Source organism: Neopsephotus bourkii, unplaced genomic scaffold (genome assembly GCF_033783945.1).
Source record: "Neopsephotus bourkii isolate Nb327-2 ecotype Australia unplaced genomic scaffold, CSIRO-AGI_Nbou_v1 NB_547, whole genome shotgun sequence".
Classification (NCBI taxonomy): Eukaryota; Metazoa; Chordata; class Aves; order Psittaciformes; family Psittacidae; genus Neopsephotus; species Neopsephotus bourkii.
In genome coordinates this window covers 894,719-906,862 of record NW_026901048.1, presented here as the reverse complement: position 1 = coordinate 906,862, position 12,144 = coordinate 894,719, and the positions used below count along the sequence as shown (strand labels likewise).

General features: G+C 37.8%; 1 protein-coding gene across 1 annotated transcript in view; it reads right to left on the bottom strand.

Annotated features, from left to right (window-relative positions):
* Positions 1 to 12,144, bottom strand: part of PTPN13 (protein tyrosine phosphatase non-receptor type 13) — a 120,597-nt gene that overhangs the window by 42,656 nt on the left and 65,797 nt on the right. The window contains exons 8-9 of the mRNA XM_061350944.1: positions 7,862 to 7,957; positions 5,943 to 6,042 (exon numbers count right to left, since the gene is read on the bottom strand). Of these exons, the coding sequence (XP_061206928.1) occupies positions 5,943 to 6,042; positions 7,862 to 7,957 (196 nt within the window). The remainder of the gene's footprint in view (positions 1 to 5,942; positions 6,043 to 7,861; positions 7,958 to 12,144) is intronic.

The window sequence follows — 12,144 nt, the reverse complement described above, 5'->3', positions numbered from 1 at the left end:
CACTGTGTCTGAAAAACACAGCAATCTATTATCCAGTTCTTTGCTGAGCACGTATGTATCCCAAATGTCCTGCCAATTTTATTCTCTGTGGAAGGAAAGAAATCCATGTCCCGTTTTTGATGAACAAAAGGCTTTTTTTTTTTTTTAATTTGAGAATCAGGAGGTTAGGAAATGTGAAGAAATCCAAGAAAAATGAAACTAACTTCCCCTTCTTCTGTTCCACTCTTTCAGAAAAATACCTTTAAACCCCAAGCTAAATATAAACCAACCAACTTGTTTTTGAAATCCTGAAACAAGTCAAAACAATGTTCTCTTTCTGTTAACATAACTATACATCAGCAATTTTTAAACATAAATGGACAGGGGGAACTAACAAGACTTCCATCCACCAAAAAAACACTTCCAGCAATTCTAACCTAAATGTTACTTTAGATGGTATATATTTTGGACATAAGGAGGAAATTGTTTCCTGTTAGGGTGGTGAGGCACTAGAATGGGTTGCCCAGGGAAGTTGTGAATGCTCCATCCCTGGCAGTGTTCAAGGCCAGCTTGGACAGAACCTTGGGTGACATGGGTTTAATGGGTGATGTCCCTGCCCATGGCAGGGGGGTTGGAAATAGATTATCTTAAGGTCCTTTCCAACCCTAACTATTCTACAATTCTATGGTACAGTGGAGTAATGAAAAACAGGAAAGAGTAAAGAAGGTTTATTTGAAGCCTGCATATCGTTGCACTGAAGTTTAAGAATACAGATAAATGCAGAGCAAGTCCTGTGCTGACACTGACATACAATCCTATACAGTAAAAGAATCTACAGACCTTTAAAGACATTATATTTATGTAACTACCTTTTAAAAGACCTAAAGATATGTTTGGTGAATAACAAATTAGTTAATAAACTAAGAGAAAATTCACCTGTCTAGACATTAGTTGTGTATGCTAAATGGTAGACATGACTTATTTTTTCATCTTCTTATGGCAAAATTTCTAATGAATGCCAACAGTGTGAACAGTGCACTGCAATCTCTTATATTTTTTTACTGCTAAAGTTTCATTGGTTAGCATACAAACCCAGCACTAAAATAAGAAGAATTATGTTATCATGGGAGTCCAAACAATGAAGTGCCACTACTGCACCACAAACTGAGCAAAACAGTGTTGAAGTTCTAATGAAATTTCAGGGAAGTTCAGAGTAGTTACAGAAAAATGTATTAATGTAAGCTCATTATCTTTTCAATTTTGCAGGGCTTTCAAAGCATGGCTTCCTTTCTCCCTTCTCTGTTCTTTCCTGCAGCAGACTTAATAATGTGCACCTAAAAGGACAAAGTAATAAGAAAAGGCCTCAGACCTGCAAAGACTTGTGCACATGCTTAGCTTTTCACCAACAGGAAGCTTATAAAGATCGACATATGTGGGAATATCCACAATGAACTAAGTTAAATACACCCACAAGCACATTTCAGATCAAGGCCTAAGGATGGGCTCTGAAATAAAACAAAAACAAACACTTTCTGAACATAAGTATCTGCGAACTTCCAAAGATGATATGAAAAAGACATGTTGCAACTGGCTGCATCTGAAAACATTTGCTAATGTGAAAACCCCTACTGCAGAAAAAAAAACCCTTGCCTTTTTAACAACATACAGCTCAGTGCAGTAGGAGCAATCAAAAGTGACTGTGTAAAGCAGTATCAGTATGTTGGTTTATCATCTTTGTTGATATTTATTAGTTTCTCTGCAAATTGTGGTGGGTATGGTGTTTCCAGGGAAGAAGCTCAAAACCCAAATGGTTTAAATATTTTCCTAACCTAGTACATAGTCAATGTCACCAACCAGAAATCAGGACACTTCAGCATCCTGAGTAAGTAAAACTGGCTGGGTCAGATTGTCAATTTTCTATGCAAGGCATTAGCATGATTCACTTTTCAGATTCCAAGACAAGGCATGCATCTCTCATTCTACAGGAGAGGAGATACTGTTGACAGATCCATTCTTTGAAGCTCATAATATGCAAGTATTACTACTCCAACAAAAACAGAAGTCCAAATTACATTCCTAACAGTCAAGTTCATAAAAGTGAGCTTCCTATGGTACTTCATCAGACAAGTACCTGGCTGCTACTCTGTATTTTTATCAATGTTTGACTGAAAACCAGAATTTCAGAGTTACTTATTATCCTGAGCAGTCACCTGGAAGGCTGACTCCTATAAAAGAAGGAAGTGAATTAACTCCTCACCTAGTGTACTTACCAAGTATTGGATCAGAGAAGAAAGTTGGAAGAAGGGAAGCAAGTAGGCATTCTCTAATGGTAAGTGCAGTGGAAAGGTCAGGAATAGATTGAGAAAGACAGGTGCCTTTTGGTAAGGTAGGAACAATATGGAAATGAAATCTACTGGAAGGAAAAGGCAACAGAAGGAAGAGCTCCATGTTGGCTGCTGCTCCTAGAGAGAAAAAGGAAGAAATAGTAAAGGAAGAAAAAAGAAAAAAAAGGGGGATGCGGAGTAAGGGGAAATAAGGAATACAAGAAGCAAAGAGGAAACACAAACCCAAGTATCCATTGCCATGAGGAAAGCATTCTAAGAACTTTAAAGGATAACAACAGTCACAGAACATGAGAAGGGTTTGAGTATACAATGAGTGTTCTACTGAAAAACCTGTTGCTTCTGCTAGTTTAAGAGCAGGCCAGCCCACCAGAATAGCACAAATCATGCTCGTTGATAACTCTGAACAGCTTCACTGTCTGGTTTTTGTTTGGTTTTGGGTTAGTGTTTCTTTTTATCATTGGTGGCAGACTCTGTCAAATCCAAATCCCCCTGTTTGATTTACAACTCAGTTTTACAAGGATAATTCTGTGGATAATTAAGCAGACTGCCTCTATGGACATGCCACAGGAGCAGTAAATTTAATACATATTGAAGTACAGATGGTATCTCTGAACACAGAGAAAAACACTGAAACATGCTCCCAAGTGTCGGTGGAATTCAAGTAATGGATCAAGTTGCATAAACTTCCCCAAACTCTGAAATCTAACAACCAGCCAAAAAAATGTAAACTGAGACTATGCTCCTTCGAACTGTTATCAAAAGTTTTACTTTGAGAGCTTATGTTTCTAAACTTATAAAAGCCATGGTCTTCTGCAGCACCAGACATTTTAAAGCAGCAACATTCAATGTTCTGGATAAAAATCATAGAATCATAGAATAGTTAGGGTTGGAAAAGACCTTCTGATCATCTAGTTTCACACACACCCCCCCCCCCCCCCGTTACTTTCTTAGAAATCTCCCTGCTTAACTAGCTACCATCTTTGACAGTATTCCTTTTTTACACTTGTTAGCACTGGGAAGTTTTAACAGCTGTTACAGAAAGACAGACCACACACACACAGTTTTCTATTCAGTTCACATAATTAACAGATACTATGTAAGTATTATTTTAGAACCAAATTCTGCTCATGGCTGCTTTCCTGTTTCTCAGTAGGTCTATAGAGAAAAAATAAAAATTACTTGTAAAACTAGCTTTTAGGAGTTCAGCCTCATTTTTTGTCTTGGATATACTTATTCGCCTGGTACTTTGATTTAAAGAAAAAAATAAAAGCTTTTTCACCTTATGAAAATGGAGGAATAATTGATTCTATGATTCTATGAAAGCCAGTAAAGAACTATGTGTGGTAGCCTACCATGGCATTTTTGTGTAGGTACAGAATTGTATCTTTTCACAAAGGAACGTGGAGGAGGCCAGCAAAAACAGGAGACTCAGTAAAATACTAAGCTTTGAAGTAAGACTGCATAGCTGTGTATATGTAAAGCTCATTTCATTGCTAAGCACAACAGGCAAGTCTATGCTGCACTCGCAAGCCAGTATTTTCCTTCTAGATTTCACACATACAGATTACGTCCACTAAAGGTACAGTCTTAACAGAGCAATAATAACGTAAAACAAACCATGAGAAAGCGTGTACTGCTTTACCAAGACATTTTCACCTGCATAATAAACACCTTAAAACTATGTAACTCATTAAAATACCATATACTACTTTCTGTTTCTGAAATGTTTTGCAAATAGGAACAAAAGTTCTCTATCAGCATCCACAAATTATTGCTGTTTTATTTTGAAGCATCGCTACAGTGTTGAATTGGCAACTTTCCTGGGTTTAAGTCAAAAAAGAATGAAGGTTGACGTAGCAGTATTCAGCAAAAGAAATAAAGGCAAGTAAGTTAAGATAGCTACATGCTCATTCTGTACACACAATAGTAATAGCCTACTTTGCCATTTTAGTGTGCTAAGACAGCATTAATTGGGAAGCTGAAATTTACATCTCTGACAGGGTTGCATGGAAAATAAACCTGCAACCCAAGTCCTTCAAAATTCACCTTAAACACTCAGATACTAGCCAAAATCCTCTTACAACGAGCAAGGCTGGATTTCTAAGACTGCTTGGACACTGCAGTCCATCATATATGCTATTACATGAATACATACCATATTCCTGACAACAAAGCAGTGCTGACCCAGATAAGTAATGCTTAAATACTTCTCCCCTGTAAGAAATACCAATGTATACATTTCTAGAGGACTGCATTTTTCAGGGAAAGTGCAAGTAGTAATAAAACCATTGCTGCTGCTCAGCAGGTCACCAAAAGCTGTAAGATTTCCAAGTAACTGCTCTCTTGCTCATCTGCACTCAAGATATAGCTCACCCGAGACGCATATCCATTTAAAGCACACAATATAGAGCAAGAAGCAGATGATCATTTATTTTCATCTCCGTGTTCAATTCATGGCGCTAAGCCCTACTCACTGCACATAACCCTAGACGTTAAATGAACACAATGGACACTTGACAGCCTTGCCACATCACCTGCAACAGTTCCAATCTTCGGACATCTCTAAGCTTCTTCAATGGGCTAGAGCAGGATTCCCATTCAACTTATGCCAAACCCATGAAAATATTCTAAAATATTGAGCACAGCCGCAATCTTTCTTCTGCTCTACCCCAAGCGAAGCAAAAAGCTGCTGAGAGAAGGATCTGTTGTTGTAATGTGGTGAGGGAAGAGGAGGAAAACGTGTGGGTTTGTTCTCCCCCACCCCTCCAAATGATTTGAATTATTTTGATAAAATATTCCAAGGTGATCCAGCATCTGGCAGAGACTACATGAAAAAATTTCCATCCAAAAGGTCAGTATCGGTAAAAATTCTTAAACATTCAGAATGGAACCACTCTCAAAACCTAACAGATATGTCAAGATATGCTTCTGTTATACAAAGATGCTGTCTTAAGATTATGTACAAATCAGAGCCTACTGTTTAAAGCAGTATTGATGAACATGTGAAAAAAAAAAATCCCACAAAACCCAACAACTCAAACACATGTAAATTCAAGTAAATAGCACAGAAAAAAAAATAATTCAAAACCCATGAATTGTTACTGAATTTACCTGCCTAATCAGTGCTGAGGTATTAAAGAAAAAAAAACAAATATAAACACAACATAAACTAAGAGTTTGCCAGAACACACAACCAAATGTATGGCTTTTGGCTTATTTCAAAGAAATAAGCATACTAGCATTTCCTTACTAAATGAAAAAGTGGCAAATTAATCTGTATTAATATTCTTTCCAAAACTTTTAGAAAATTATTTTAATAATTCCAAGCTGAACAGAAATCTTCTGACAGATACAAAAACTTCATAGAGTACAACCCAGTCTCCATTAAATAAAGGAATTGAACTTGTACTCCTAACTGGTATACCTACCTCTACACCACTGCGCATCTTAACTTTAACTTCAGGCTTCAATATGTAATTATGAAATACTATTTTCTTTCAAGAGCAACATGCCATTTTTTAACCTTAAGCAGAAGCTGGCATGGGAGTAAAAATTTTGCTTGTGGATTTAGAATACTTTCTTTGATAAAGCACTCCATATTGTTCCCACAGGGTTTACCTTGCCCTCTGAGAATTAGCTTGACTTGATGTGGAGTTATCATCAGGACCCAGCAAAGCACCACTGGCATCATCTCTCTTGAAACCTTCATTTCTTCTCACTAGCAAACCAAAAGACAAATTAATAGCTGACTGGAACACAACACACACAAGTAATCCTGTCTAGAAATCAAGGATTTATCAACCATATGAGATTACTTAAAAGGAATCAAATTCATGAGTTCAGCAAAATAGCATTGCAGTATTAGACGAACTAGTGTTGTAAAGTTGATTTCTGTTTTCCACGTGATCTTACAGTCTCCCCCAGCAAAGATAGCTGCACTATACAAGTCCTTTGAAGAATATTAAGGAAAGCCTAGAAGAAACCATAATTGAAGGATAACCCCACACAACTGCAGACAACTTTTCAACCTAACACATTTCTTTGTCAACCATGAGTGGACACATGCATAAGGCAGAGACATCATACAAAATCACTCCAGAACTGAAATAGAGCAGCTAGGTAATTATGCATCCAATTCACAAGAACAGAGTTCAGAAAGCAGTATATATATATACACACATATATATATAGAGCTGAGGTTCTGAGTTTCTCCTGGAATCTGACTCCTCCTTATAAATATATATTTGTTTTTTCTTCTTCTTCTTTTGGCAATATACTACACTGTTCTTTTTGTAACAGTTGTCTTCATTGCTAATACTTCTTCCTGTAGCAGCACCTGAGCCTACGCTTAAGAGCCTGATTTTACTAACTACTTCACTTTCATCTCTCACTGTGCCTTCAATTAACAGAGCTAGCAGCAAAGCTCTTACAGGACACGTTACAGCCACAGTGATTCAGAAATAGTTCTGACAGTTATTTCACCAAGTCCAGCAATACTATTACTATTAGTCAGAAAGCAGCTCTCTCTTGCCTATACGAACTTAGGAGAAGTTGATTTTGCAGTAGAACACAAACGGCCTGTTATAAATGTAATCAAAATGAAGGAAATTGCTTTACAAGAACCTTGCTACTTATTACTGCTCCTTAGACTTCCGGTTGAGTAAGTAGGAGGATGTACGAAGATACATAAGGTTGAGAGCAGTGAGCAACCCAGGAAGGTTGGGTTGGAACTCTGTGCATGCAGAATATGGTGCAGATATACTCTAACTTCCTAAATACTGCTTTCTTCCCTCATTTTCATCAAATGGTTTGTCTCTATCACTTATGATTCTGTGAAGCTGATTGTTCCGTCAACTGTGCTTTCCTCTTGACTTCTTTTCACCACTCTAGCACTTCTTTCAAAAAATGCTCCAAGCATTTTTTCCATGCTGTGCTGCCACTGTGTAAAGAAAACCCTTCCTGCCATTTATCCACAAACAACCATTCACACTATCTCTTGCTTTTATAATCCACTGATTTCACAGTAATTAAATTTACCATACAGCCTGTACTATGTACTACTTCTGCATTACACTGAAGTCCGTAGCCTGTAAATTATCAACCATTTAACCCTCACAGTAAAATCCACTGATACAAAATAACTAAACTATGTATGTCCCATATAAAGCTTTTGCAATTTACTGTTATTGTACATTAGCAATTAGATCATTATTGCATTTCTGAAGACAGCATGTTACTTAAAACAAGCACTCCAGTAAAAAGTTGACAATTTCCAGACTTTCCTACCAAGTTCCCTTCCGGAACGCTAAATATCAAACTCATTTCTGAACAGGCTACCAACTATGCTGAACTGTACACAATGTTGTAATTACACGAGGTCATCTTACAGCTTTGTATAAGTGGTAATTTTGAAGCTTCTTCCTGAAGATTTAACGGCATACTTCTGGTGTCTGTCTTTCATCTTGAACTTTCTTCTTTAGGATTTTTGCTGTTTTGATCTTTGCTTTTATTTATTATTTTATAATCACAGTTCTTACCTTGCCTGAAATCTGGTTCCGAAGAAATAACAGATGGACTTTCACTCGAAGTACTATAAACATCACTGTGGTAAGATTTGTACCTTCTCAAAGGCTCTGAAAGTTTAGATCAGAAGAGAGCAACAGTTCTAATGCAAAAATCAAACACAAATTAACATTTGAAGTTTTTGAAATCTTTGCAAAACATTTTTAAATGCAAAACATCTGTGGCTATGGAGTCTGAAAGCGGAACACTCAGTGGATACTGTGCAGTCACATTCTGTCTCCATAGCCTGAGGTTCTGTGGTCTGCCTGGCCTCTCTTGGCTACGCTAACAGAGCCACCTCCTCTGAAATTCACTTTCATTATCAATTCCAAGTTAAAACTAATACTTAAAAAACCCCAACAAAATCCTGGAGAAAAACCAATCCCTCCTGCAAACAAAACTGATGAAAACACTTGGATGGACAAAATACGATTAACAATCATTAATAAGCCCCTACAAGATATTTAATTAACCAGAACAGCTAAATGCTGTCTATACAGCAGTCTCCGTTCCTACCCTCAGTGGATTCTTTAAATAACATACTGGAGCAAAGAACTCCACAGAAGGGAGCATGTACTGGACATTTGCAAGAATCTCCCAAAACTTTCCTGTGCATAAGCCAACCAACCAACTAGACTGAGTAATAGCAGAAAACAAAATGAAAAAACACACACACTTTGGGATTATCAATGCTTCACTATCTGAGACAAAAATTCAGGTGTGTCTATTAGGAGAAGGCTGTCTCTGGTCCAACTACAGTTAATGTTTTTGGAAACAAAAATGATGATAGGAAACACATGTAACTGCTGAAGACAATTATAAATCACTTCATCAAGGAAGATAAAATGTAAGAATACAAAATGGAGAATATATGAGCGATGCATCTGGATGCTGCAAAAAAGAAAATCAGATGTTCTAACTTCCCACATTCAGAAAACAGAATGCCCAGTGAAAAATCCTGTGAGAACACTAAATCTGTGGCATAACATGTATTAGGTCAGAGGACAGAGGTCAGGCATGTAGTCAACAGCACCACTCTTTCAGACCTCCTACAGAAGCAGGGAAAACTCAAAATAGGATGAATGCATGAGAAGACACAACATAATGAAGTAGATCAAGCTAATTCATGTTAGTTTTGGACTGCTCCCAAAACCTTCCTCCTTAAAAGACAGAATTTCTCCCATTTCTACCAACTCACTTGGGTTATGCAGGTCCCTACTGTCCCACCAAATACAAGATTCTTTAAGAAAACTGGGAAAAGTAAGCAAAGTTGCCAATCAACCAACTACTCCTGCCAGCTCATACCAGCTGCAGAGTTTAGCAGCACAAATTCCAACTAATCTTAAGGACATTTCACATTACTCTCAGAAACTAGCAATATGGCTTGCACATTTGCAAACCAACCTACAGCAAGATGAAGAGAATTCACTGGAGGGGGTGTGGTGGTGGTTGTGGTGGTGGAGGGTGGAGTTCCTTCAGTCTTTCACAATGGCTGCTTTCTTTGTTCTGGATTTTACTACAAAGAAATCTGCAGCCAATCTAGCAATTACTTGTCTAACAAGGGAAATAAAAACCAAATTCAGTGGGTAGCTTTTGGAGATGTATTTTTAAAATGCTCCCAGCCCTTCAAGTGAGGCATCAATCCAAACATGATACTGGAGCTACAGTACAGAAACATTTAACTGAAAACAGATCTCTTATTTCCCAGTAGTTTTATTAACTGTAGGTTTTTTAAGCCTGCTAAACTGACTTTGAAGCAAGAGGATGGAAAGGGAACAATAAATTATGAGATTTTAAACAGATTTATTTTTTCCACGTAGTCAGCACCCTGTGCTTCCTGACTCTTTCACAAACTGTGGCTCCATCATGGTTCTTCAAGACATGAAATTTTACAAAACATGTCAAATGGCAAAACAGAAATGTGCACTTAAAACATAGAATGAATGTTTGTATGTGGCATGGTATCTGACTCTGCAGGGTATTTGACTTCTTCTGACTCATCTTGTTAGTGGGAGTTGGCACCCTGCTGTAGGCCAAGGGGTAAGTTCATGAGCCAAGAAACATAAAGCAAGATTCCCAATCACTGCTTACCTTAGTGTTTTCACAGACCTCCACATGAGGCCCAGCTAAGTTTAAACCTATTCTCCCAGCATACACAAGTAGAGACAGAGATGGGATCACCCTCCTTTCTTGTCACATCTTTCTCCCTAAGCAAGACCATACAACTTATCCCAGTAACACAAGCAAAGCTATTCTTCTCATCTTCTGGAGGCATTTTAAAACCTTTCCAAATGGGGCTGCATCAATGACTATCAGCCTGTTCAGCCTAGAGACAAAAGTTAAAAGGCAATTAAGAAGCTACAGCTTCAAGTTTGGAGTAAATCCTGTAGATTTTTCTTCACTTTGCTCATTTTAGGTAAACTGTGTACAGACGTGGAACTGTTTGATGCTCGGGCTTCTTCTCTTTGACAACCACCTTCCAGTTCTCAACTGTTCTATGTATACAAATATGTACATCCACTACAAATTGCCCCAACACAGCACCTCCTTTTACCCAAACTTTTCTTTTCCAGGGCACAGACAGGATATCCACTGTAGACCTGCAAACATTCAATTAAACTGTAAATATTGAGACTCCTGTTTCTATAACGTTTGCAAAATGACTGAAATAATTTATGCCATCTCCTCTACCAGCAATTTCTCCTCAATTCTAGCACATCATATTAGGATTTAACTTCAGAGAAGGCACTCGGATCATGCTCAAGCCGAACATCTAATTAAGAACTGACTTCCAAAGGTCACAAAGTCCCAATTCTGGGATCAAGTTAAAGTTAAGCTTTTCATACAAAAATTTAAAAAACGAGGACAAACTTCTAGCCCGTTTGGCTGCAAAAGGATCTGAAAGATGACATTAATAAAAGCTAAAGACAACAATAAAACAACTCAGGTCCCATATTTATGATGTTTGGTGACTAGAAACTTCAGAATTGATTTAACTTCTAGAAACATCACGCACATTACCACAAAAATTATTTTACCAGTTACTCTTCTTAACATTCCAGTGTTTAAGATTATAGTCTCTTACCAGAACACAAGTCATTTCATGCCTTAGTAGAAAACCAAACCTGAGTTTAAGCACATTGTAAGAGTCCAAACTAGAATGAATACGTAAAACTTGCACTAATAAGTTGAGGGTAGCACCACAATGCAGAAATGAATAAAGCATTACAACTTAAAGAATCTCTGTGCTGCACTGCTGTTTTTTCAAATTCCCTATCAAAACCAGCAGAGCACAACCTTACAGGCGCTTAATGCAGCATAAAATAACAAAACACACTATTTACACAAAGCAAGGCATGCAAGCCCAGACAAGTAATTTACAGAAAGGCTCTTCTCAGCCAGCTTCAACAGAAATCAGAGAACCACATTTAGCTTAGAATTTCATTACCCTGAACACGATTCACATTAGATACATAGCTTTTCAAATACACATTATGATAGAATTATTTCTGGCTGGACAGAGAAGGAAAAGGACAGAGAAGATGGCAGCATTAGACAGTTTCAGGACAGAGAGGGAGCTCTTGTTTGCTCTTTGAAGTTTATTGGTGGGCATCTCTATTTTGCAAGAGTGTTAATGTAATACCACCAAAAACACATTAACTGCCCTTTGGGTGAGTCTGGGACTTGCTGCTCTCAGAAGTGTTAAACCAATAGGTTAGAGTCATATTTAATTTTACTTTTCCTCGTTTCTTATGAGAAAACTCAAACTATTTTATGCAAGGCAGCAAAGGCTTAACAGGAAGAACACAGAGATTCAGAATAAATCTCTGGTACAGATTCATATCCAACAAGTGCACAAGGGAAACAAACCCATTCAGTTTTCCAAGGTGACAGGTTCATTTTAACTTGCAAGATTTCCACTACCCATATTCTAAATGAAAAAGCTGTATGGTGCATGCAGCCTGAGTCACCGGCCCTCCAGGGGACTCCCCAGAAAGCCTAATAGACATCTGATGCAAAGTGTCCAGCAGGTTCTGAGTGACAGGAAGAAACAGCCTCCTAAAATTGCAGATAACACACACCTACATGGCTAGGTTGGAAAGGAAAACAGCAACATTAAAAATAACTCCAGGGTCTAGTAAGAACTCAGTGGGTTGTACTTAGACACTTAGTGTATATAAATATATAAATATATAAAGGGGGAGTGTCACGAGGATGGAGCCAGGCTCTTCTCAGTGGCAAATAAGGACAAGGGGCA